Here is a 27,682-nt window from a genome sequence, read left to right on the forward strand (position 1 = left end):
GAACAGGCTGCCCAAGACAGTGGTGGAGTTCCCATCCCTGGAAGTGTTCAAAAAACGTGGATATGGCACCTGAGGACACAGTTTAGTGATGACCACGGTGGTGCTGGGTTGATGGTTGGACTTGATGACCTTAAAAATTCTTAGAAATTATCTTAGAATTATCCTACCAAGTCTTTTCCAACTTTAACAATTCTATGATTCCATGAATACCATCCACTGCACGACTTCCTTGGGAAATCTGCTTTAATGCTATATAGTTAATTACACCTGGCCAAATGCAGGGCTTTCTAATTGCCTGTACTGAATTCCTCTCTATATTTTCAGGTTATCATCTGCAATTTGTCAGGGTTATGTTGACTCCTAATTCTGTCTCCCAGCATGATTACAGCCCCAGCTTGAGCTTGGTGTTCTCTGCAGAGGTACAAGGCATCTTTTCATTCCATTGTTTGGACCTTTAGTTAAAATACTGAAAAAATCAGAATACCATTCAGCTGACTCAGCTATACTGACAGTGAAACCGGCTGTAAATCTCATTCCAGAGCAGCTTCACCTGAGCCAGGGCTTTCCTCCTGAGAATGTCATTTCAGGCAGTGCTAAAAAGTCTTAAAGAAGTCAAGATACACGGCACTAAGTTCTCCTTTCTTGGTCAAGTCTCGTCCCTGTTACAGGAGGCAACTATAAGGATCTACATTTCTAATGCCCTGTGCAAACACCCCAAAAAGGGTTGCTCAGTACAAACACCCCAAAAAGTGTTGCTCAGTACAAACACCACAAAAAGGGTTGCTCAGAACCGGCTGAGAATCAAATCTCTCCCTCAAAAAAGATGCAGTGGAACTGGAACAAAAAACTGAGGGAGGAGGATTTCTGGAGAGAGAAAAACCTCCCTCTCTGCACACACCCCTTTGTGGCATCTCTGAAACCTTCAGGAACTCCGTGTTCTGCCTTGTTTTTGCCCCTCAGGTCTGAGGCTCAGGAAGTCTTGGCTCCTCCCAGTCGAGGCACAAGGACAATTCCCCCACATTTCCCGAGCCCTACAACCTCCCTCAGCCATGTGCTCCTGGACACTGGTGACCACAGGAGACACAGCCAAGCCCAGCTCAGCCTGACAGCCCTTACAACCCTCAGGTCTCATCAAACCACCCGTTCTTTGGGGTTTTTTTTCGCTGGTTTTTAGCAGGACTCTGCTTCTGAGAGGGGCTGCCTGGATGCAGCAGCTGATAATTCCCATGCCAGCGCATCATCCCATTGAAAGCGTGCAAAGAAAATTCCAATAGAACCAATTTTTGCCACCAAAAAATTATTCCTTGGCTATACCAGAGGTCTAAAATCGTATTCAGCCCCACCCTAAAAATCTATTTAAGAATTTCCTGGGGTCATTCATCTCCATGGATATGTTAAGAAATGGTCATAAATCTGCCCAGATCTACCTTGCATTTCACAGTGACAAAAGCAGAGATGGGTGAGAGCAGCTGAATGAGGGATGTAAAACATTGCTCATGTGCAGTGCCAGGATATGGCAACAAACACCTCTGCTGCTGCAGCATTTTAATTACCTTTTTGCAGTCTCTGCATAGTTAAGGCCATGTAGTGCAATTTTTATTCTAACATCTAGTAAAACAGAATTTTAAAGCTTGAATACCTCTTTTAGCAAACTACAGAATTAAAAAAAAAAAAAAAAGAAAAGAAAAAGGCTTTACCTATAATGCTTCTTAACCAGGAAAAGCATTTCCTTCTATTCCATCTATGAATAACTTGATTTTACAGTTACCCTGCACATTTACATTTTACCTGTAGGAATCTATTCCTAAAAGCACGTGTGATTTAAAATAAATCCAAGGATACATGTAGAATCTACGAGTTAAACTTTTATCAGTCCTGATGTTTTTTAAAAATGCATTTCATAGGCAATTTCCTGCCACATGTTAACAGCAAAGTTAATGTAAATGTTTCAAATGTTCAAATATAAAAAGAATTGTGGTTGTATCACTCAAGAAAAATGTCTATTTATTTAGCAGAGCTGCAAAAATCAATCCAGGACAGCCCTATTGATTTCTACCATCACAAGCTAAAAGGAATTGGATTCTGCTTTTCTTTCCTTGTTTTTTGTTTTCCTTTTCTTCTCCTAGCTGTCAGTTGTACATAACAAACAAGAGATAAAAAAGAAAAAGGGGACTTAAAAGTTCCAGTGCTTATCAGGAAACCATCTCAAGGAAATACCTGTAGTCAGGATGGTACTTAGGTATGTCCTCAGCACTAAATACTTACAGCAGAATTAGCAGGAGTTTCAATTGCTTTCATGAATCAAGTGAACAAAAATGAACCAGTAAATCCCAGAATTACAAGACACCACGTTGTAAATGCAACAGTATTTCTCACAACACAAACTTGTAAGGATTAGAAAGTATAGGATTTAATTCCTCTCAGTTCATAAACAAACAAGTAAGTAGAGATTTTTATACCAGAGACACTGGTATAAAAGTGCTGCTACTAATACTCTGCTTTCAAGTTTTCATGAATTTGCATGAAATTATAACTTCCCCTTTGCTCCAGTTTCCCAACTCTGGATGTAGATATCATACCACATTTTTGTGAAGAGGATCATCAACAATGATTTTACCATTTCCAGACCAAAATTACTCCCAATACATTATTTTGCCAACATCCTGCAGCCCTTTGTCTGAGGACCCCCACTGTCCCCACCTCTTGCATCACAGACATGAAATTTAGAAAGGCACAAGAGGGAGAAAAGGCTGCCCAATGTGGAGAGGCTGCTTTGACTTTTAATTCCACTTGGAAAATTTTCCAAACCATGGCCAAGTGATTTCCACACCTTTCTACTGCAGAAATCTCAGAAGGAACAACAAGCAAAAACAACTCAAGGGCCTTTTCCCGACTTCTTAGTTTTTCACTCAAACTTAAAAAAGTCATGATTTCACTCTGCTATATCAGACTGTAACCAATCATTGTTTTATGTAGTGCAGATCTAAAATCAGCAGCTTTCACAGAACTCTAATCACAGAATCACAGAATGTCCCTGTCATGGGCAGGGACACCTTCCACTAGCCCAGGTTGCTCCAAGCCCTGTCCAACCTGGCCTTGGACAATTCCAGGGATGTGGGAGCCATCTATAGGCAACCTGTGCCAGGGCCTCACCAATAATAACAATGTAATGTTTGCAAATATTCCAATGTTGGATTAGCTGATAAAGTTTGGATAAAAACAATGTACTGTCATCGTATCCCACAGCTGGGCAACCATCCCAGGAAAAAAACAAATACTAGTAAAACCCTACGGAACAGGTACCAATGTTTTACAGAAAATTCATTTCAAAGCACATTGGTGTATCATCCCTGCAGCACCACAGCACCTCAGACACGATCAGCGATCTCTCTCTTTTTTGAGCTCCAAAAATTTCAAATTGCCTCCAGCGTTCTCCAAACACTGAAGTTTTTTATTATTTTTCTTCTTTCACGAAGGAAGGCGACTGCTCAGCTGTCTCATCCAGGAATGCTTTGTTCCAATCAGCCCTTTAGGAAGCAAGGCAAGGGCAGTTCAGATTTCTGTTATCACCAGATGATGCTGATCTCTTATACAAGTGTGGTGAGATACTCAGGGACAACATTGCTGTCATAAAAATTTACCTTGGGAGGACAAGTCTGAAAGCAGTTTCTTTGCTTTGGATGAAGTGCTCAGAATCAGTAAGACAAGACTGTTCTGGGAGCTCCATGAACATCTCAGTCTCTGAAATGCTGTGTTTTCCCAGGTCCCCATCACTTGCTTCCCAGCACACCCAGTTCCCATCCCTCCAGCTGGAGATGGGCTGACTGGTTTGGGAATCGATCAGCTGGCTTATGTTTCCCTGTGTGGAATGACTTATAAAAATCAAATGTATGCTAAATGAATAATTATGAAACAGCAAACAGAAGTGCCTGATAAATAATGAACTATCATATGCACCTCATCTCCAAGGAGAACCAATTTTAGCACATAAACTGTGCTGGGGAAAGTTTTACATGCGGGGAAAAAAACATACAAAATATATTTTCCACGTTCATTTAGAACAAGAACCACACAATGTGATGAAGTAAAACTTTTTTTTAATTCTTCCTCCCCTGCTCCCTTTTGGTTTGGAGGGCAGGTGTGTGTGGGGATGGATCACCCTCCTCTAAAAAGCCTCCCATAAAAGGAAAAATATTTGAGTAATGTGTGAATCTTGCCATCAAATAATTGCGCAGTCAAGTCTAAGGTGGTTAATCAGACTTGATCAATATGACCAACAAAACACGTTCATTTGATCAATATGGAAAATGTATTGCAAAGTGTTGGCATTTTTTCATACATGCACCTTGTATCAAGACAGAATCTTAACTAAACCCAAAATCTATTAAACCTAAATCTCTGCTAAGTCTCAGAAACATCTGAAATATATGGATTTAGTTACTTCAAAAGAAAATGTGTCAAACCAGAATGAAACTCAATAAAATATCCTCTGATCATGTTACTTATGTAAAGTTCTTCAGTAACTTGGATGAGATTTACTAAAGTAAGACCACAATAAGTGAATTTACAAGGACAAGCAACATCATAAAAATCTCATGAAAAGCAAAACTGAGTTATGCAGCAGTATAAAATGAAATTATAAATGTTAATAAAGGGTTTATGAATATCAAGTTGCCCACACATTCTCCACAGACAAAAGTCAGATTTAATGATCCCAGCAAAAAGGCACATTTTGATGCAACAACCATGTTTCTGATAGTTCCACCTTAGAGAAATGGAAATGCTGGAACCCAGCACAAGCTTCCCTGCTGGACTTTTTGTGAAATTAGATGCTGATTACACATATTCATTTTCTGGCTCAATAAGCTCCTTGCAGAGTGTTCAGACACTGCAGTGACAAATATATCATCCCTCAGAGAGAGCACAGTGACAGGATCACAGACCTACACTGCAAACAGCAGAACCTCCCAGTGTACATCACATAAACTCACAGCACCCACCGAGCAGCAAATCAATAAGATAAGGGTTTGTACAGCACTGGGTAGTGCCATGGAGAAAAGGGATATAAAAAAAACCCCCATATATCGTGTTCAATTTTGTATCTTCCTTTGAAGCCTCAGCTTTGTGATGGCCACACCAGTAAAAGACAGAGATGTAAGAAAAGCAACTGACTCACTGCAGAGGAGTTGACTCATAAAGAGTGTGCATTACCTATGGATTTGCCAGCGATTCCATGGAAAATTCGCAACCAAATCTGCAGTTCAGGCTGCCAAGTCCACCCAGCATTTGTAACGTGAGGGACTCTCCAATGAAGGAAGGAGATTTCTTTAAAATGTGCCTCATGAAACTCAATATATAACCACACAATGAAGCCAGACCCAACAGGTTGTTAACCTGAAATAATTTTTTTTTTTCTAAAACAGGTAATTCTAAACTAATAAATGCAACCCTGCTGATTCCTGTCCTTTCCTGTCATAAAAACACATGAATTCAAGAGCTGGGGCAGAGTGAGGAGTGAAGTACCCAAAAACCAGATGTTACCATGGGAGTCTTAAGGAACGACTGAAATAATGACTGTAAAGCAAGGCCCTACTAAGAGTTTGGTAGAGAAAAACAGGGACCACCAAAGAGTGTGGTCTGAAGAACCTCTGGATTAAAATTAGCAGTGATTTTATTGGGTTTTTTTAAATACAATGGTTCTAAAAAGAGCTTAGAGTCCCCAGGTCTTATAACCAGGAGGAATAAGGAGGAAAAAAAAAAAAAAAAGAGAAGAAATTAACACAGGACATAGACTGATGATGCAGTAACTAGAATATTTTTGGCCAAGGTAAGTATTTGAAGGTGTAGACAAAAATGGTCAAATGGCAGCAGTAAGGCAATCCTGCACAAAGGAAGCTTAAAACTGAAACTAAACTAACACCCTCACCTCCAAAGTCCTAAAACTGCTTTTCTTTACAAAATCCCACTCCCTAAAGAATGAGAGCTTAAGTATTTTCAGTAGTTTTCCCCCCAGTTCAAAAATATTTAATTGTGCTTTCTTGCCATGCAATTCCTAAGTTTTCTAGGTATTTTGGAAGAGAATGGTGCCAGGGGACAAAACCAAAGGATTGGCAACAGCAAAAGCCTGCAGGGGAGGCCAGGAGGACAAGGATGTGAGAGGAATAAATTCCACAAAGACCCTTTGGCTTCCCTGTCCCAGCAGACTCACAGGAAAGGTTGCAGACAGGAGATCTCTGAAGGATGGACCCCACTTCAAGGCAGATCAGCTTCAGCAGCATCTGACTGAACAGCATCTTAATTTATTGTTAGTTTCTAATGTAATGCTGATGTATAAAACCACTATCTGATCATACCCAAAACTCACACAGCTCAGTACAAACTGATACTCTGGGCTTCCTATCTCGATTCCACGAGAGATGTAAAATAAAAGATCTATGGATGTGTAACATTCCCGCTGGCTCATCCAGTCTGAAGGGCTATTGCTGGGCTGGAAAAACAAAAACAGTCACAAAACAAAGAAAAGAAAGAAAAAAATTCTCAGATCAGTCAACAAAAAAACCCCAAGACCAAATGAAAACCTACAAAAAAACAAACAAAAAACCCACCAAAACAAACAAACAAAACACCACGAAAACCAAATAAAAACCAAAACAAAACCCCACAGTTCCTCACAGACTCTACGTAAGTGTAATGAGAAAAATGTAGGGCCAACCACTTGAAAAAAAAAAGAACACAACTGTGTAACTTCACTGTATAAATTTTATTCTTGGAAATTTTTAGCTCAACGGAAGAGGCTGAGAGGTTTGCAGAGCAAATGCATTACCAATCTCTCATTAAAGATGGATAAAATATTATGCAGTGAACTCCTACAATGAACCCAAAAATTCAGGTTTCAGTTTCAAAGTGCTTTGTAACTTTTGTTCTGTAAAATTAAAACACTTGCAAAAGCTCCAGGAAGATGATTACAATAATAATTTCTACTCTTGCAGTCCATCTACTGGAAGAAGAAAGGTAATTTCTAAAAGATATTAAATCCCCTGAAGACCAGTAGAACTGCTGCAATTTTTCTAGTGTCACAAACTATCCTCCCCACCTTTTTCTTAAACAAAAATCTATCACTACTTTCTACATTATGCTCAAAACAAACTAAAACATAACTAGAGAGAAGCACTCACAAGATGCCCTTTGAGAGAGCAAACCAAAACCTGACACACAGACCAAGGTGGGAACACAGGAAAGTTCCCAACAAAGAGACCAAAGCCTCTGGCAACGAGGCACCAACCAGCAAATGAAAATAGAAAATAATGTTCTTAATTTCTTCTTACTTGTCCAAGTAAACTAGCGGGGAAGTAGAAACTTCTGTCTCCAGAAATGGGGGGAAAGGACAGATGCAGTTCACAGCCTGGACTTTCTCCTTCTGTGTCCAAACACGAGCACAATTAAACTACCTTTCTTGAATTCTTGATAGCTGCAATAATTCCATTAATAACATGCTGTGGATGAGAAGGCCTGTCTGTAAAGTGGCCTTGATTTCTGGTTGGAAGTAAATGATGTAAACTCAGATAGCATCTTGAACAAACAGCTGGAATGCTGCTGGATTCAGAAACTCCCAAATAAATCTATTTGACAGTGAATTTACTCCTCATATAAGTGGCTCATAAAGAAAAGCTTATTTTACAAGGTATGGGTCACATTATAAAATTAACTCACTGATCATAGTCAGGACTGAACCAGGAATACACCTGCCTGTTTCCAGCTGCTCTAACAAGTCCTTCAGTTGTCTCAGACAGGAATGTCTCAAATAAAGACCATTTCCTTTTCTATAAAGGATAAAAACACTACCACAAATTTATTAATCCATCACGTTCCAATAGTCAGCAATATCATACTGCACATACATGGTCGCCATGAGTCCCTCAGTTTAAAAAGAAATAAACAATATAAATCTTAGAGGCTACGGAAGACTTCAAAGAGATCTTATGTGGTGAAACACAGGCAGGAAGCAGATTTAAAGAATATGGACTGAGTAGAAGACAGCAAAGAAGAAAAAATAAAGATACATATATATGTTATGCCTCATGCATAAATTTAAATATAAATTTAAATTTGAATTTCCAATACTTTTTTGAGCCAATTGCTTTTTCAGAAAAGTAAAAAACTACCTGGCAATTAAAGTATTTCAAGCAGGGTAGTAAAAGCTTGCTCGTAACACACCACAGAGTGTAGATATATGTAATTCCTCAGGAAAAAAACTGAATAGGTTAACACATATCCCCTGGAAACAACTCAATATTCAGTAGCCATTCAGATCCCTGGAGTCATTATGCTACTACACAAATACCTTCTAATAAAAGGGTTTGCTATTACCATAAGCAGATACATTTTCATTACTACAGAGCAAGATGAAATGAATCAGAAAAATTAATTCCCGTTGCAAATCTCGTTTTTTTCCAAAATCCTCCTCCAAAAACTTAGAGGTAAACTGTTTGTACAAGGTTTTAGAGAAAGAAAGAGCACAGGTCTCAAAAGATGATGCTCCCAAAAACAGGGCTGAATACACCTCATGCCATCAAGAGTTTCCAAGGTGGGACAAGAGGTAGAAAAGTCTTCAGATGCTGGATCAAGTGATACAGTCAAGGAAATCAGGCACATGAAAGCTGTTCAAGATCCCAGGTCAAAGCCCAGGTGTCCTTGGCTGTACAACACCAGCCTGCTCGTGGCAAACACCAGCACTGCAGCAGGACTGGGAAAAGGAGAGCAGACCCAGCAGAACCCAAAGAGCCACGTCTGCAGCAACTTTTGGCAAGTCAGTGTGGTGGGTTGACCCTGTCTGGGTGTCAGGTGGCCACCAAAGCTGCTCCATCACCCCCCTGGAGCCTCCTCCCCTTCCCTCCCCACCACCTTGGTGTCTGCAGAGCTGTTCCTCTCACTTATTCTCACTCCTCTCTTCTCTGGTTGCAATTATTTCTAAATTATAACTTTTTTTCTCCTTCTTAAATATGTTATCACAGAGGTGTCACTACCACCCCTGTCGGGCTCAGCCTTGGCCAGCAGTGGGTCCATCCTGGCATTGGCTCCAGGGACATGGGAAAAGCTTCCAAAAGGTTCTCACAGAAGCCACCTCTGTATCCCCACTGCTACCAAAACCTGGCCATGCAAATCCAACAACTTTGCTTTATCCTCTTCCACACTAACAGCTTCTTAAGCGAAAATTAAGCTGTACTTCTTAGTTTAAAATGTCATGTATAACCAATTCTGTCCATTTTCATCTTTAATTTATAAAGAACAATACTCACATAAAGTAACTGTCAAGGCTACTTTGATATGATTATGCTTTTTTCACTAAATACCCTTTTATTCATAAGCCAACAGTGAAAATTGGAGCAATTAGTCCACACGGACCCAAGAAAACTAAATGAGAATGAAAATTCCAGTACTGACTTCCTTTAGGGTACTAAAAAGATTTATTCTAAAAAAAACCAGATATCTACAAAAAGTAAAATTTCTACCCAGCAGAGCAATATTTCCTATGTACTCATCAGAGGTCATCTGCACAATATTGAATTAGTCTGGGTGGAATATGCTAAGTGTGAGTTACATATGGTTTATAATGAGGGTATTAAGTAGTAAAGGGTTTCAGCAGTCTCATCAATGAGTACTAAAGTACTGCAGTTACAGAAAAAGAGACTAAAGAGAAAAACTTCAATACATCAAGGGGAAAATATTAATCATCCCATTGAGGACTTTTCCTCAAAATGTGAGCATTTGCTGCTCAGACATATAATATTCAAGAACACCAACCACTGATGAGGTTGTGGGAAGAGATACTGGAAATTAATTTACCAAACAGGAAACTAAATATGGTAATTTAGATCATGTGCTTAAGGCAAAACTGCAACACTTTTCTAAATATCTCTGGTTGAAAATCAAGGTCGCCTTTGAAATACCCCAGAAGTTCAGATCACCCTAGTTACATACTATGGCAATTTATAAAACAGTAAAAGATAGTTAAAAAATCTATTTGGATCCATTAAAAGGTGTGCACACAATGGAATCAATATTCCAAGAAATTAACAGAGGAAACAAAGAACAAAACAACCCAAAAATATCCCTGTATCCATGCCCTGAATCCTTTGAACTGCCAACAAATCAGTCAACCTTCAGAAATCTGTACTGAAGGGAAATGGAGCAAAACCTGTCATTGCTTTTGAGAACATGGATCTATTAGAATTAGGTTAATTAACACCTCAAAGCAAAATCTTGTAATTAGGGTATTATTTTCGTAATCAGGATTATTTTATATGCTTTCCAACTTTTGCAGATTGATGACACGCGGCAAATGAAGTTAATGAAAAATTAGAAAGTAAGATTTTCACATCGCTCTCGAGACTGAAGCTAAGATGGATTACAAACTTCAATATCCAAATTGCCTCCAAAGTCATTAAAAACATACATGTTTAATCACAGAGGTTGTGTATCTATTTTCACTTTTCCCTGGCAAATCTGATCGCTGACAAAAAACAAGGAATCCTGCTCCTGCTTCCTCCCCGATTCATAAAGTGAGAAATCCTTTCATTGCAGTTTTTTGTTCTTCCAGTAATTATCTTCCCAGTTTTATAACTCCTGGTGGACCTAAAAAGCATGTCCTAGAATTGCTAAGGTTGGATGTTTTAGTTTCAGGGTGTGAATCCAATATTTGAGTTTAGTTTCAATTAGAACCATGGAATATTATTTACGCTGTAAGTGCTACCAGAAATAGACTAAAAATCTATACTGCCAGTAAATTGAAGACAATTTCCTTTTAATTGATAAGCCTTTGCATAGATGAAATGCATCCAAAGTCTTTAGGCTTCCATTAAAAGACAAAACTGAAATAATTCATATCATTCTTCTCTGATCTCCTTCCAATTTGTCAACAGCTTTTTTGAGAAGGGGGAATCCTTCCAATAATAGTCTCACGAATGCTGTATTATAATGATAATGCTGCCTAAATTTACTCTATATCCACCAGCTGATCCACTTAAGGATCATATCTATGCTACAACAAGCTGACATTCAGTTGGATATCAGAAAATTAAAAACATTTTTTCGAACTGCCTCCCTGTTAAAGCACTCAATTACAATACAAAAATATCCTAGACTTTGAATATCCTAGTGATATAAATTATTATATTAGCACTTATATCTGCTGCAATAATCTTGAAGTCTTTATTTTGAAGTCTTCAGTTCAACCACTGGAAAAAATATGTCAAACATTTTTAGTAAATAAAACTTTATGATGCCAACAGGAACTTGATTACGAGCCAAAAAGAAAATCCATTACTTCTTTTGTAACAAGGCCACTGGTTATTAACTTACTAATCATCTTTTAAAACAGAAGCTGATATACCTACCCTGCTTTAATTAGCATTTTGGACACTAAAAAAAAAAAAGCCGTAATTTTCCAATATATTTGTTGACCGTAAGAAATTTTGGAAGTTACACAGTGTTCACAAGACATTCTGAAAGGAAACCCAAAACACATAACTGCTTTTTGAGCAAGCCAGAATCACCTAAAAATGCAACCAAAGCCGATTTTCCTTCAAAACTTTTATATTTTCTCCTTCTACAGAGATGACCCTGATTAAATCAACAGGATTGTTAAGAACCTGCTGAGCTGTGTATTTGTGGACAGGAAAAAGGCTCTTCAAGGACACAAGTAGGAGAGAGATATTACAATAATTAGCTTGATCTTCTTGATTTAGAGTTTGGAAATTCCAGGCAGGAACACCATTCTCTGAAAACTCTTCCATGAAACAGTTCCTAGAAAACCACGTACAAGAATAGAACAGGGTTAGGAAACTGCCTAGACAAGTTCCCAGTGTGTTATTTGAGGAGACAGGAGGAAGAGTATCAGGGACATCCCCAGGCTTCAGTGACGCAACTGCCTGCAGGAATTCTTCCCTAAACTTACAGAAAAGTGTCAGCCAGGTTGGATGGAGCTTTGAGCAACCTGGGATAGTGGAAGGTGTCCCTGCCCACGGCAGGGGTTGGAACAAGATGATCTTTAAGGTCCCTTCCAACCCAAACCATCAGTGATTCTACAATTCCACGAAGGATTCAACCAACTTCCCCTTCCCCTGATCTCTACACTTCATTTCATTTGTTCTTGCAACAGAGACACCAACTGGAAATAGCAGCAAAACTTCTCACAGTTTATTCCAGCTTGATCCTCAGTTATCTGACTTTTCTTTTTTGGATATGTATTATATTTCTTTTCAGTCGAGGCATGAGTCCCATGAGAGCCTAATCAGCCAGGACAGGGGAAACTTTCCAGCAGTTCTCTCTCTCCTCAAGCTAAAACTTGGTTTTTTTGCAAGGATAACTAGTATCCCTGCTATATATTAATTATATGGGTGTGTTAATTATATTAATGTGCACACTGTTACATAGAGCTCTGTTTCTCCACGGCGTAGGTCTTCTTGTCCCTGTGTCTTTTCTCTTGGTTCCACTTTGATGAGATGATTTCCGAACACTGCATCGAGTCAGATGGTTTACTTATTCACTGCTTTTGCAAAGGCAAGCAGAATATTTGCATTGGATATTGCAAGGATAGAGCATTGGATATTGGCACTGGATAGCACAGGATCAGGTTGGACGGGGCTTGGAGCAACCTGGGATAGTGGAAAGTGCCCCTGCCCATGGCAGGGGGGTGGAACTGGATGGTCTTTAAGGTCCCTTCCAATCCAAATCATTCTATGATTCTATTAAATATTCATGTCATACACAGCAAACCTGCTCCATAAGGGCACACTCCCTGTCACACCGAAGGGTCGAAGCAATAAAAGCTTTTTTTTAAAAGTCAAAGCTTTTTTTAAGCTAAATTGTGAAGATTATGTTGTCTGTACTCTACAGGAAGACAAAAACACCTTCTGGTAACCCTGAACCATTAATAATTTCCTAATGATGAAGAAAACTGAAAAGTTATCAAACAGATGGAAAATCCAGCATTTAATAGAAAGAATTACAAATCAGAGCAGGTTCATTTTAGCCATGTTCATTTTAGCAGGTTCATTTTAGTCACCAGTTACCACACACCTGAGATCCTCCCAGCATAACCTGCATTTCCAGCTATGACACACCAATAACAAATTTTCTCACCATTTCCACACCGGCTTGTGTGGCAGAAGAGAAGAACAAGTAGCCACCATATTGCACTGCTCTGAGCTAAGCACCATTATTCCACAAAAACAGAACCTGGGAGTAATGGATAAGACCCAAACCCCTCCATTCTCCCTCCCACAAATGCTGACCTGCACATGCATAAACTCCAAAGTACAAGCACATACATAAACACCTTTCAACAGTGAATATAATCACTGGGAGGCACAGAGTGACAAGGTCCAGACCTTACAGGACACTACACACTATAAATAGTCTGCAGTTTTCAAGCAGGGGAGAGTCAAAATAGAGAGGATAAAATTTAGCTAAAGGTTTTCTTAGCCAACACAAAAAGTCTCCATGCTGAAAAGATCCCAACCAGAGCTGGCAGAGAGGCAGGGATGTTACTGAATCCAATGGCAAAGAAAAACTGTGATGGCCACAGTGCAGCAGATGTTTCTTGCAGAATCAAACAGTTGAAAAAAACACCCTAAAGTAAAAAGGCAGCTGATGGTTTTTAGTTCAGAAGTTGTTTTAAGTGATACACAGAACAAAAACAGGACAAGAGGAAACAACCTCAAGTTGTACCAGGGGAGGTTTGGATAGCAAGAAAAATTCCTCCACAGAAAGGGTGCCCAGGGCAGTGTTGGAGTCCCCATCCCTGGAGGGATTTAAAAGCCCTGTGGATGTGGCACTTGGGGACATGGGTCAGTGGTGGCCTTGGCGGTGCTGGGGGATGACTGGACTCGATGATCTCAGAGGGCTTTTCCAACCCAAACAATTCTATGGTTCTATAATGCTGGAGGAAAAAAAGAGGATTCTGTTCCTACTCAACGTAATAATTTCCTAAAAAACATTTTAAGTTCAGTTGAAGTCAGAGAAGAAAAGTTCCATCTTTGTTTTCTGATACGATTCGACTTCCAACTCCCTGACATGAAAGGCCATCACCTCAACAAGCCAGGGAAAACTGTCCAACCTCCCACACCGCCAGAAGCACCACAGATTTGAGACTGCTCTGGCAGGAAGAGCATAAAGAGAAATAAGTTTCACTTCTGGGAGAATAGTCCCGTTCAGGTAAAAAAAAAATTAAAATAATGTTGACCTTACTGCACAGCTGAATGGAGCTTTTTCCCTTCGGTCTGTCATGGAAACAACTTCACGTAAATCCAGCTATCAAATGCAGTAATTGCTCAAAGATTTTGCACAATTACCAAAACAAGGGCAACAAATATCAGGTGTAAAGTGCTCCACTACCCAACTTTTCCCAAACTTGTTTGGAACAGGCCCAGACATTCACCAACCCCCCAAAAGGGAGCTGTGTCCGTGCACAGCTGTGGTTCAGGTGCAGCTCTCTGACAACATTAATCAATAATATAATTCTCATGAAAAATAGCACACCAGATTTAGGGCTCAAACGCAATGAAAACAAGGTTCTCTGAATATAAATAACGTCCAATTAACTGGAATGGTTGGGAATATATTTATCTTTCTTATGGCAATATAGAAATCAGCCCATTTTCCAAATACACTGCACAAGGGATCCGATTAATCAGAAGTTCAAGAAGAATAACACAGACACCATTATTATTATTTTCTACACAAACTGCACTAATTAAAACTGCCTGGAATTTTACCTAATGACTTGTTTATTTTATAGATACAGGTACTTAATTTTACTGAGTGATGTTATATAAAAAAATACGCAAAATCATTAATCAATTTTTTTTGTCTGCCTTACAACATATTGTTCCCGCCTTTAAGTCACTCTAACAGCATCTTAAATCTATTGGAAAAAAACCCACAAAACATGCACTGCAATTCCAAACTGTCTTTTCACAGCAAATCTAGAAGGACAAAAATGTGTCACACTGAGGGAAAACATAATCAGTCACGAACAATCTGCAACAGCAACACTCACCATTATTTGTGTTATTGTTAAACCTCTGCAATAATAAATAACAGTCCAAAAATACAAAGATTCTAAAAGGTACAACCACTGCACAGCTCTGGTAATAAAGGCACAGCTGTAAACCAGCCACCCTGCTATTTAAAATTCCTGGGCAAAACTAATGAAAAGAACCACAGATTGACATTAGAAGATTTTAATCTTAGCAAAAGAGCAAATGTCATCTTCAAAAAATAGACACAAGTCCTTCATTTTTTTCATCCCTATGTTCACATATCAGTATTTTTAATGTTTTTCAAAAAAAACAATTGCATGGATGTTGCTGGTTTATAGTTGGGATTCATTTGAGTTGTTTTTTTTTCTTTTCTCTCCTTAATTTATATAACTGGTATTCATATCTGTATTTAATTAGCACTCAAAACCACCAGAAACAAAAACAAAATATGTCCCCCCTCCTTATGGCCTCCAAAAGTTTTATTTTTCAGCCATACCTAAAATATCATGAAATTGCAGTTAAACCATTCCTAAAAATGTGATTCTTTCTTCTTATAAAATCCATCCACAGATAAAACAAATAAATTTGCAAATAAAAAAAAATAAAGTTACAATTCACTTGAGCTACTGTGCATGAAGATGAGAGTAAGAGGTAGTAACCCTGACTCTTGTAACCCTTGTGAATATGTTTTAGTTATACACTTCCTTATAAAAATTTCATAGAATTAAAAATTTTAAGATTTATAGTAAATAAAGGTTGGCTACTATAAACTCTCAGAAAAAAAAAAAATTAGCAATGAATACAATCACCTTATCCTTTCAGCTAATTGTGACACTGAAGCCAGAGAAAAGAAACACATTTCAATTATCAATTTCAATACTGCTGAGAATAGAAATTCTAATATTTTTTTCAATCACGTATTTCTTAGAAAAATCTCAAGGGCAAGTTGATGAAAGACATGTGGAAGGCATATCTTTTACTCTTTAACCATGACAACAAGCACTGGGAACACGAGTACCCCAGCAAGCTCCAATCTTCTTACACCTCTGACAGCCAGACAAAAGTTTTAATTAGTTTCCTAGTTCAGGGCTTCCTAGAATAAATGCAATTCTGTCATTTCTAATGTGTTCTCACGATCAGTTAATGGATTTTAGGATTATTTTTTTTTTTTTTTTGCCTCCAGTTCAGAAAACCTTCTTGTGTTATAATTTCTTCTAAATCAATTCTTAGGTTATCCATATTTTCTCATCTGGAACACTAATGAGCCTGTCTAAAATTCAGTTTTAATGCACCTTTCTCTTCTCCTGACTCACTGAGGTGTTCTTTTTCAAACTCACATCACATTTCTGTATTACTCTCCAAAATTTCAGTAGAAGCCAGTTGATTTGCCACCATTTGAAAATCTGTCAGTCTTGTGCCTATATATACACCGAGTTCAGACTCAGTTCCCAAATACACTCCCCCACATAACAAAGACTAAATTATCACTTTTGGAGTTCTAAGACTTGTGTACAACCATTTCCAGTTTTCCAAGCATTCCCCAAAATCACACACAGCTTGGAGAACAAGAGGGGTGCTCTGAATATTCAAGTGTGAACGCCAAAGAAAGTATGAATTTCTCTTGGTGGTGATAAAAATCACAGCATTGGGCAAATTTTGGCTGTACAGGACTCGGGATGTCATCAACTCCAAACTCCTGGTCAAAACTGCTCCCCAACTCCCTGACACAAGGCTGTAGCCAGGTGGGGATTGGCCTCTTCTCCCAGGGAACAAGAGGTTGGACAAGAGGAAACAGCCTCAAGCTGTGCCAGGGGAGGTTCAGGCTGGACATCAGGAAGAATTTCTCCAGTGAAAGGGTTTTCAAGCACTGAAAGGGGCTGGTCAGGGAGGTGGTGGAATCCCCATTCCCGGAATTGTTCAAAAAACAACCAGACGTGGCACTCAGAGCTGTGGTTCAGTTGACAAGATGGGGATTGGTCAAAGTTGGACTCGATGATCTTGGAGGCCTTTTCCAACCTAAATGATTCTGTGGTTCTGTGAAAGGAGGGTTGCCTTCAAAGGCAGATCTGGTTGCTCAGGAACTTTTGCAGCAAAGTTCTGTTGCATTTTGGGCCATTAAATCTCTCTCTTCTATCCAGTGACCCATATTTAATGACTCACGGAAGAACTTCCCATCCCTATGGTTTCTTTGCTAAGCAGCTCACACACGAATCTACAAGCAGACTTCAGACTTCAAAATGAACGGGATTAATTTATTTACTTGCCACGATAAAGTTTCAAATTAGATGTTGTCTTTAGGAAGGAAATTGCTTTGAAACTTCCTGAGGAGATCCAAATCTCTGCACGTGGAACGTGCACGTGGTGTCTTGTGGAGGCTGTCACTGCACAGGCAGATTGCCATCGAAGCCCAAACAGGGCTAAACGAGATACTATTCTTGACTTGACCAGACTGCAAATGCAATTTTAGGCATTGCAAAAAAAAAAAAGCCTTTAAACTGGGATCATCGTTAACTTATCTGAGAAAAACGGAAAGAGCAGCTGAACAACTTCGGCTGAAAATGCAACGGATAAACACAATCTGAAGGTAACACATTTCTCATCACTTGAAGCTTCCATGGTTATGTTTGTGTGGCTCACACAAAACATGCTTTAGTCAAACATCTACCAGATTAAAGTACAGGGAAATAAGTAAAACTACTTATTTCTCTAATACAGGAAATTAAACCACATGTTCAAAAAGGGGGGGTTATATGTTCATATTATCTAGAAAACCATGAAAAGAAGAAATCAGAATGAAGATATTCATAAACACTGAATAAAGCAATAACCCAATAGTTCTCTTGACAGCATTTTATTTTCTCTAGTCTTCTTGACAAACTGCTGAAATAGGAATACCTTTTTCCTCATCCAAACACAATCTTGAGAACCGAAGTTGTCATCATTGAAGAAAACCATGTCTTGTAGTTCAGCTTGTAATTTAAAGATTTAAACTTGCTGAGGCACTCCTTCAAACACAAACCTAGCTAAGCCCAGTTAATCCAAGCAGGTTGTGAAACTAAGAACTTACAATGGCATTTTAACTTGTTGGCTGCTGGATTCTTCTCTGGGCAAGCTGCTGGAAAACAAAGTGAAAAGAAAACACGAAATTCCCTCACAGAACACCCAGTAACTTGTTCATCCTCCAATAGGTTGTGGTGCACAGCAGCTTCAAATGCTGTACCAATGCTGGTATCAGAATAACTGAGTGCTTGTAACCTCATTTTTAGTTAGTTTTACAATGAATTCAGGATTTTAGTCTGTCTTTCATATCAACAGCAAAGTTATGAAGGTTTGCAATGAAAGTTAATTACCATGTTATCACATGAAATGAAACATCTCTCTGCCTTTGAGTCTGTAATATGTGTACATGGTTAGAGACTTTCATGTTCAGAATAATTTGTGGAAAAATAACTTTTTTTTTTTTCTTTTTTCAGAAATAAAGAAAAAAGACTAAGTGTCATTTCTTTACACACTGGCTCACTTTAGGAGCATAGGAACCATGCAGACACATCATTTTGGGGGGGAATTAAAGAAGATTTATTCTTAAAACAGAGACATCAAGTCTGTTCTCACACTCAAATGAAGGCCTGCATTTCTGTCCTGCAGACCAATGTCAAGATCCACAATGTCAAGATCCACAATGTCTACAAGAAAACTGTTAGTACCAGGTGGATGGACAGATGGGGATAGCTAACATTCATTTTTAATATGAGCATTCCTAGAAGAAAAATGACTTCTGTATGTATTTTAAATAATGGAGCTTCCCATCTTGAAGGTTACTAAATTATGTAACCAGTTTCCCATTATTAACATCAGCTCAGGAACAGAAAGGCACAGGCCTCTACATCCTCCCAGTGATGGCAGCATGAAATGAAACAGGTTTTAAGGGTTTGGTTGGTTTTGTTTGGGTTTTTTTGAATCTGTCTTCCGTGGTGCAACAACAAACCAGGAGCATGTGCTCAGTCTTAGACTGACTGCTTCATGAATTTCTAAATTGCTTTAAGATAGACCTAAGTAAATAGTTGTTGCTACTGTATTCCTGTTCAAGCTTTGAGACCATAAATTATTTAGAACAAGAGCTCCCAAACATGTTTGAACAGAGCTTGCCACCAGAGAACACGAACAAAAACTCCTCACGTCTTTATCATCAAATATTATTAAGATAATTACGTGAAATGAGTAAATACAGCATCAGGATAAGGGAAGAAGCAAAACAAGTCAAAGATACTTGCCTGGGTAACGAGTGGCTCCAGCAGCCTCTCCACTGTGAGAGTCCTGATTTCCAAACTTTTGGGGTCCCATTTCAAAATGATAGGTGACGTTGCAGAAGTCATACTCCCTGGAACAGACAAAGTTACACAACATCCATGAAAATTATTAGTGTAATATCCAAACACTGCATACCATTCAGTTAGAGAATAAATATATACATTCACATATAAAAAAACCCTCCATAATCTTTCTAGTGTTCCTCTACTCCCAAGAACTCCCAGGTGCACCGTTGCCGTATCCTCTGAGGGCTTAAACATCTATATTCAGGATTCTTTTTCCTCCTGTAGCCCTTAAGAACAGATACTCCAACACCACAGCAGATGGATATGTCCTGAAGGAACTGCACCCCATGGAGGGTGCATGCAGGGAGCAGGTTTATCCTGAAGGAGTGCAGCCAAAGAGACAGAATTCAAACTGGTGCACGGGAAAAGTGTGAGGAAGGATGGGGAGCATGTAGGACTCCAGCCCCTGGAGCTGCTGGCTCATGGGCTTGGTGAGGAGTTTTACTTTAATAGAGATATAGGGTTTTTTAATACCTCGAGATGGAGTCAAGAGAATAAACCACCAACTTGTCCCCGATGGATCTCTTTATTAATTTAGGGGAGCAAACAAGGGAACTTGGCCAAAGTTCAAAAGGACACCACACAAGTTACACAAAAATGTTTCACCACAATACTGACTCAGCATATACTATTAATTCACAACTCTTAGATCAAAATCCAACCAATCCATGACTCTTCAGTCAAGATCCAACAAATCCACAACGCTTAAGTCAAGATCCAATCCCTCCAGCTCCAAGACACCCTGAGCATCAAGAAAGGAGCAAAGAAAGAGAAGCAGAGGGGGCAAGAAGAGAGAAGGAGAAAGAGGGAGAGACAGATCATAGAGCTACCACTGACACTTTGTAGAAGACCAGCTCTCACATGTCCAAGTGGCAGGGCTGTGACACGAGGCAAACACGTGCCTGAGGTTTTATCTGCTCTGGTCCCTGTGGACAACCCCTCCAGTCGGGCCCTCTGACCCACCACCCACTCTGGGCTTCCAGGTCGGTGTGAGGGCACTGTCCTCACTGCCCCAGTATGAGCTGGGTAAGGAGCTCCAGGAGCTGTGGGGTGTTATAGTTATAGTTTTCCCGAGCTGCCTTTGACTGGCAGCTGCTCCAGATCTTCCCTATGTGGGCTCCAGGGGCTGCCATAAGGGACATGACACCACCCCACCTCCGTGAGGTTGCACCTATCCCTTCCTCCTCCACACACACACTCCCCACAAGGTGGTTCTGACCCAATAATCACTGACCTGGTGTCTAACAGAGTGTCACGAACCTACTGCAACCCCAAAATCCCCCTGTGCTGCTCAGAGTGGGAGAAGGAAGCAGAAGAGTCAGAAGTGGAGACTGAGTAAAAACTCAGGGCAGAGGAAGGTGGTTTAGATTTTGCCCTTTTCTTCCCTTGCAATCCCACCCTATTTTAATTAGCAACAAATTTTAAAATCATTTTCACCAAGTCTGTTTTGCCTCTGACAGTGATTGGCAAATGACTGCCCTGACTTTGAGGTTTCCAAACCTATGAGGTTTCCCTCCTATTTCCTCCCCCTGTCCCCTGTCAAGGATGGGGAGGGAGGAGCAGCTTGGTGGGCACTTGGCTGCCAGACAAGGTCAGCCCACCCACACGTGGAATAAAACAAATTCAACAGCTCTGTTCATGGTTTTGAACAGAACTTCCCCACAGTTTTCAGCATTTCTTAATGCTGCATCAAAAAGAGCAGAACTCATTTAAAACCGAAAAGGATTCTCCAGACCACCTGAGACTTAAAAGCTTAAACAAGGCCTAAAATGAAGGCAACAGCAAGTTGCTGTCAGATTTATTATTTTTTTTTTTGCCATTTCAGGTTTTTATGCAATTTTCTAGACAGTTGACTTCATTTTTGAAATTCCAGGTACAGAGAAGCCCAGCTGTCAGGTTGTAAGAGACAACAAATGCACCTCATTGAGCTGGAAAGTGATTTTGTAGAGGTATTTGGTGACAGGTAAAGCCACATGTAAACTAACTCGTCAATAAAAAGAAGAAGACAGAAAACTTTGATGAAAAAATGTTCATTTTAAGTAACTCTGGTTTAAATATTTACCTCTATTTTAAAATGAAAATTAAAAAAAAAAAAAGGCCAATGAGAACTCCAACAGGGAAAGATAATCCAATAGTATCACACTGGACATTGCTTAGGTGAGATTCAAGTCAAGCCCTCAGAATACAATATTCCAAAAGTTTTAAATTGTTTTCTCCAGAAAACTATGTTTAACCAACAAGGTAATTTAGGTAATAAAACATAAAAATAAATAAATAAATACTCCACCACCGCAATTAAGTGAACACAATCAAAAGATATTCAGCTATTGCTCCTTGAATCATAATCCACTTCATAAAGCTCTATTCAATAAGGTGCATTCTCAGGACTCAGCAACATTATCTAGTACCTACAAAATAGATTCTGCTGCTTTATTCAGGAGAATGTCTTGACTGATTACTATCAATCGAAATTAAACTCTCTGCAAAATCCATTCATAGGCTGCAAAAGATTCTGTGTCAAAATATTTGCTCAAAGAGAGGTAGATCAGAACTCCTTAATCAATGTATTTATAAATCACGTCTAAACCCCACCCTCCAGGTCTTCTTATTTGCAAACACTCGGTGACAGAAATATCTGATAATATCCAGTGTGTGTGCTACAATCATTATTATTCAGTTTCCACCCTTCTGCAAAGAAATCCTTAGGTTTCATGTCAGTCACCCAGATGTGACTAAAGAAAACTGCCAGACAGTTTCTGGTTGCTCTAAACACGGCTGATGTGGGAGCCAAGCCCTTTTTTTGCAGCAGACAATATTTATTCATCTCTCAGAACCCGTTTCCTTTTTATATAAGGATGGTTGACACTCCAGTTGGCCTCTGGATTCAAAAAAAATAAGTCTGAAGTAGACAATTATTCTAGTCAATAATTTATATGAGTTATGACACTTTCAAATGGGTCACATGGTCTTTCTTTTTAATAAGCTCACTCTTCCCCACTATTACCATGAGTACTCAAACATACACTTGTCATAATAAAAAAGTAAATTCAAAGCTGTAGCACAGTCCAAAGCCCACAAAAGCAAATTAATTTCAGTGGATGACAAGCACAGAGGTGATACCAAAGATAACCTGGACAATCAGTTGTTACAATCAGAACACGGCCTCAGATTCAACCTTTACTACAAAATAAAACAAGTATCCTTCAGAACTCAATATAAAAGTGTGAGTAATGTTTTCAAATACAAAAAGATATATACGAGAAAAAGCCTTACTAAAAACTCCTAAGATAGTTTTTTTATTTGCAAGAAAATCTACCCCACAACAGCAAATAAGTAAAAACAACAAGTCAAATCAATGCATTTTCCTCAACATTCCTCCAGCTGCTGTCGCAACAGCAATTTTAAATGACAAGACTAAAAAGAAGCCACCTGCCCAAGTGTGTGTTTATGAACAGATAGAATATTTCTTCCTTGACATATCTACAGTGAACTTCCCAGACCAAACAGGTGAACAGGGACTGCTCAGCCAGATAAAGGACAGGATGCTAAGAATATCTTACAACTATTTGACCAAATAATCCCCGAACAAGCAGCTTTAAGCACTCCAATGAAAACATAAATTGCTTCATAGCTTACACCTGGCTTGGATTGTGCAGTACCTGGGAGGAAGATAACCTCTGTGAGCAGAGGATAATGGCATCCCATAATATTTTTCATATAAAGATAAAAGTGTATTATGGTAGAGAGAACATTGGCAGATGTAAGTGAAAGATTTCCTTTCCTATTACCTTCTAGACTAGACTGATACTACTATTTTCATAAAGAGCTTAATTTTTCTCTTTCCTCATTTATTGTCATACTGACCACTTAGTGTCATTTTTTGAATGCTCAGCAACATATTTAGGAAACCAACCCATTCCTTCTTCCAAATGGGAAATCAGGTTTCTCGTCTGAGTCCCAGCCTCTGTAATTCAGAAATGTGTTCTGATTGTTCTTCGGGGTAAATCCCATGGAATAAAAATTCACTTGCTGATTTTATGACTGCAGAGTTAAGGAAACATTTTTAGCAGAAAGCTTCTGTGAAATTTAATCTCTGTTTTTCACCTGTTTTCAACAGGCTGAGTGTGATTATTAACCCTACATTTTAAAACTGATATTGTTAAATAAGGAAACTATGTCAATAGTGCTGTAGTAATACTGCCATAGAAGTGTACAGACATTGCAGTCCTAACCCTGAAACCATCTCCACACTTTTTTCAAGAATATATTTAAGGAATTCTATTGCCTAACTTTGTTTTCCTCCTTGAGCATGTGCCAAAATGTCTCTTTAAAGCTTTTTAGCTTTTCCTAAATACAGCAACAGAGAAATGTCTCTATCCAGTTCAGTAACGTTCAGTGTGAACATTTGTTCAGGCAATTTGTCTTAAAAGCCTATCTGTAAAGAAAGCAAGTATTTACTTTAGTAAATGCTAACAAGCATTTACTTGAACAAGTGGAACAAGCAGATTCCTACATTAGAGCCAGATTCTGCATCAGTGGAATTCTTCATTTCATAACAGTCACCAAAAAAATCTAACCCCACACCACCCCTATCACCAACCTTTTCACACAGCAGGACTTTACTTTTTTGGAACATTCTACAAAGCCAAACTATTCTGCACGTGGAATTGTTTGTCTGTCACACCACAATGTAATGTTTTCCTCTAACAATAGATCCACTCTCCTTGTGACTGGCACAGACGTGCATTCCCATGGTCAAAGCTGCTCCCAGGTGACAGCTCAGCTCATTTCTCTGCTGAAACTCCAGTGTAACAGGAAAGATATTTTAAATCTACATGAGCAAAAGCAACATTTTGCTGAAGCAAACTGATGATCTTTTAGAAATAGAAACATTGCCAGTCTTGAGCAGGCCTCCAATTATGAGTCCAGCTCAAGTCTGCAATGCAGAACAGTGCAGACATGAAGGGCAGATGCTGAACATTTCACACTGAATGAAGTAAAAACCCATTCTACCCGACTCACAGCAAAGCTGTAGGATTAACCTGGTGGTAATACTAGATTGGTAGTGCTGGCAGCCTAAGTTTGTACTTCCAACCATCTATTTGCTACTGGAAGGTAAATAGTGTCATTAGTGTAAGAAGGATGTCCAGCAACATAGAAAATCAGTAAGTTGAGAGGAGTCAAAAGGCAAGATAATAATGATTTAGCCCATGTTTCCAAATAGTAAATTTAAAATACTAAATTTTTAATAATAAATGTACAATACCTAATGCTTCAAGGTGTTTACATGGAGTATTAAAAGGAAAAAAAAAAAGTGCTTTACAAATGATTCTACCCCATCAGTCACCACCTCAACTTGCAGTCCCCGTGTCCAGGCTAGCAGGGCACTTCCACACGCTTTAAACCCACCTGACTTTCCAGCTCAGCTCTTCCTGCACGTTTGTATCCTTTTCCCTTGGCAACAGGGCTGTGGATTACACCAAGAGAACATAACCTGGTGGGCCACTAACTAATCCTACAGAAGGAAAACAAGTGTTCAGCCCCCCACCTGACTTTGGAGCCACACGATGACAGCACAGGCAACAAGCCAAGCTCCCAATTCAGCTGCAGAGATGGAGGGCAGAGCAGCCCCTCCAGCAGCAGCACGGACACAAACTGGTCTAGGATGAGTTAGAAACTGAAAAAACAGTCTGTGATTCCTTAGTTCACATCCTAAGATTGAGAACCACGTCAAAACAAACACCTCCCTGCTCGGAGACAGAATCCAGAATTCCTTACAGCAGGATACACAATCTCTTGAGACAGACACAGAAACAATCTGACTGATCTCACAGACATTTATGTGCTTCACTGGGAGCTGGAAATCTAAATATGTGAATGGCTGTACCCTCGAGTCTGCCTTCAGAGCGTTTGGAGATGCACAAACTGGCTGTGGATTGCCTTGTACAGGTACAGGATAAACTGGAGCACAGGACCAATTCAGATATCAGAAATACCAAAAACACACGCAGTCCTAGTGAGTTCACAACCTGGCTGACCTGTCTGGCAGAGGGCTGCAGTGATATATATACATATATATATATGTATGTATGTATGTATGTATGTATGTATGTATGTATAAATACCTGGTGTTATATATAGCTGAGAGATTCTGTTACCTTACATTTATCTGCAGTATTGAGCAATGCAGATGTACCTGTGCTCTGACCTGAGCAGCTGTAAAGTGTAGTTGCCAGAGCTCTGATACTCCAGGGATATCCCGGTTTCCAGCACTATTCCCAACCCATTTGCCCATTCTCTGTCTCTGCTAACACAGGAATACAAATAGAGACAGAAGGACAAAAAGCAGGAGACCATAACAACTGCAAAGCAGGGAAATAAATGGGAAATACTAAGAGGACACACACTAACAATGAGGAGTAAAAGTGCACTGGAAGAGGGAATAGAGAACATCCCTTTCTGCAGATAAAAGCACTTATCATTAGTCAATGACAGCCCAGGACAGCCTCCAGCAGATCTGGCTGAAACAATAGGAGTTCAAAGGGGCAGCTCCCATCACCTTGTTTAAAAAAAAGGAGAAAGAAAAAAGAAAGGGAAAAAAAAAAAAAAGCATTGCAGGATGGTTTGGAGGAGTGTAAGGAATATCTATCTCCACATCTGAACATCAACTTTTTGACATACTTATTAGTATCATGAATGTGACTCTCCTCTCTTCTTTCCTAAAACTTAGGCAGGAAAAAACAAGCCAAAACCTAAACCTTTAGGTCCCACTCCCAAGCTTAACCCTGCAGGGAATTTTTAATTTGAGCTTTTCTAGGCTCTCAACTTCCTTTTGGATTTACAGCCCTCTCCCCTTCCGCTAACCCTCCACCTCCACGGTGGGGTGAGATCCTGGTTTGGCCTCAGCTAAACAGAGTTCTTAAATGGAAGCAGCCCACGATGCAAACTCAGATTTCTAACCATAAACCATCAAGTAAGGAGGGAAAAGGCCTTGGGGAGGGGAGGATTACCTTGGTAACAGAGCCAGGGGGTCAGAGCCCGTGGAGTGCCCCGACAGAGAAACGGGAAAGCTAAAAAAAGGCGATGACTGATTCACACTTTTCAGTCACATTAACCAGCTCAGTCTTGGAGGCAGCAGCCTACACCAAGACCTGACTTAGACGTGAGGGCAAATTGCCTCCAGAAATCCAAGAGGCCACCAAGAGTTCCCAGGGAAGGTGCAAGAGCAGCGCAAGGGGCAGAGGAACAGGGAGGTGCCACCCACACCCACCTGCAGCTGCTTCTGCTTTAACCAGAAAGCGATAACTGTGTTTCAAAATCCTGTGCAAAGCTACATGCAGTGTCCTAATCGTTTTTATCTACTGTGTGGCTCAGAAAAATAATTCTAGTTCAGAGGCTCACAGATCTCCAGCTACGTTCTGAGTGCCTGTTTGGGCTCCCCCACCATTCAACACTCAGGTGAAGTTTGCTACTGAGTAGACCCTCACTCCAGGGGCGTGCTAGATACAATGTCCAAAGACCTTAAAATTCAAATGGTTGCTTCTCCATGAGTAGCCTGGTGAACTGGGGAGTTCTATCCCTAGGAAGGATGAAAAATAGGGTTGTTCGTATTTGTCTGCTCTAATAAATACGAGGAGTGGAACGATGTGAAAAGTAATTTACTCCAAGATCAGCCCTCATAAAGTGCTTGAAAGATGCTTTAAACAGCCATACATGAAATTCCTACATTCAAATAATTTATCTTGCATTATTTATATAAGCATGCTTTTTTTCCACTGAATGACTTTTACAGTCAAGGTAGGGGAGTTTCCTAAAAAGCTCAGCGAAATAGAAGATTTTAAGGAATCTGCACCAAAAGATTGTCACGTCGCTTCTGCACAGCCGTAGATTTTCCCACAATTGGCTCTGTGTTCACACAGCTCTTCAGCACCTCCTAATAAAAGTCATCTCACAGCTCTGGACGTGATCAAAGCCTCTGAGCTCCCTGCTGCTGGGAGGCTGGTTCATGTAGGGTCACACTGCAAGCCCAGAAAAACCAAAGGATTTGAAATCAGGTCCTCGGTGCAGATCCTACACTCTGCATTCTCTCTCTATATTTTCCCCCAAAATGATGCAAATTTCTACATTTAGCAACGTAATAACTGTGTAAGACATTTAGATTAATGGAGATATGACCAATTTACATAAGTGACCCTCCTTTTCAGTAATAAACCCATAACTTTTAAAAAGTTTCTTCAAGTTCTGCTCCTTCTTAAGGAAACACTAATC

General features: G+C 39.6%; 1 protein-coding gene across 1 annotated transcript in view; it reads right to left on the reverse strand.

Annotated features, from left to right (window-relative positions):
- Positions 1 to 27,682, reverse strand: part of LOC103767490 (catenin alpha-2) — a gene marked incomplete at its 3' end in the record, with an annotated part of 99,920 nt that overhangs the window by 44,092 nt on the left and 28,146 nt on the right. Inside the window, exon 2 of the mRNA XM_029963705.1 lies at positions 19,313 to 19,419. Within this exon, the coding sequence (XP_029819565.1) occupies positions 19,313 to 19,414 (102 nt within the window). The remainder of the gene's footprint in view (positions 1 to 19,312; positions 19,420 to 27,682) is intronic.

Source organism: Manacus vitellinus, unplaced genomic scaffold (genome assembly GCF_001715985.3).
Source record: "Manacus vitellinus isolate BGI_N305 unplaced genomic scaffold, ASM171598v3 scaffold_61_pilon, whole genome shotgun sequence".
Classification (NCBI taxonomy): domain Eukaryota; kingdom Metazoa; phylum Chordata; class Aves; order Passeriformes; family Pipridae; genus Manacus; species Manacus vitellinus.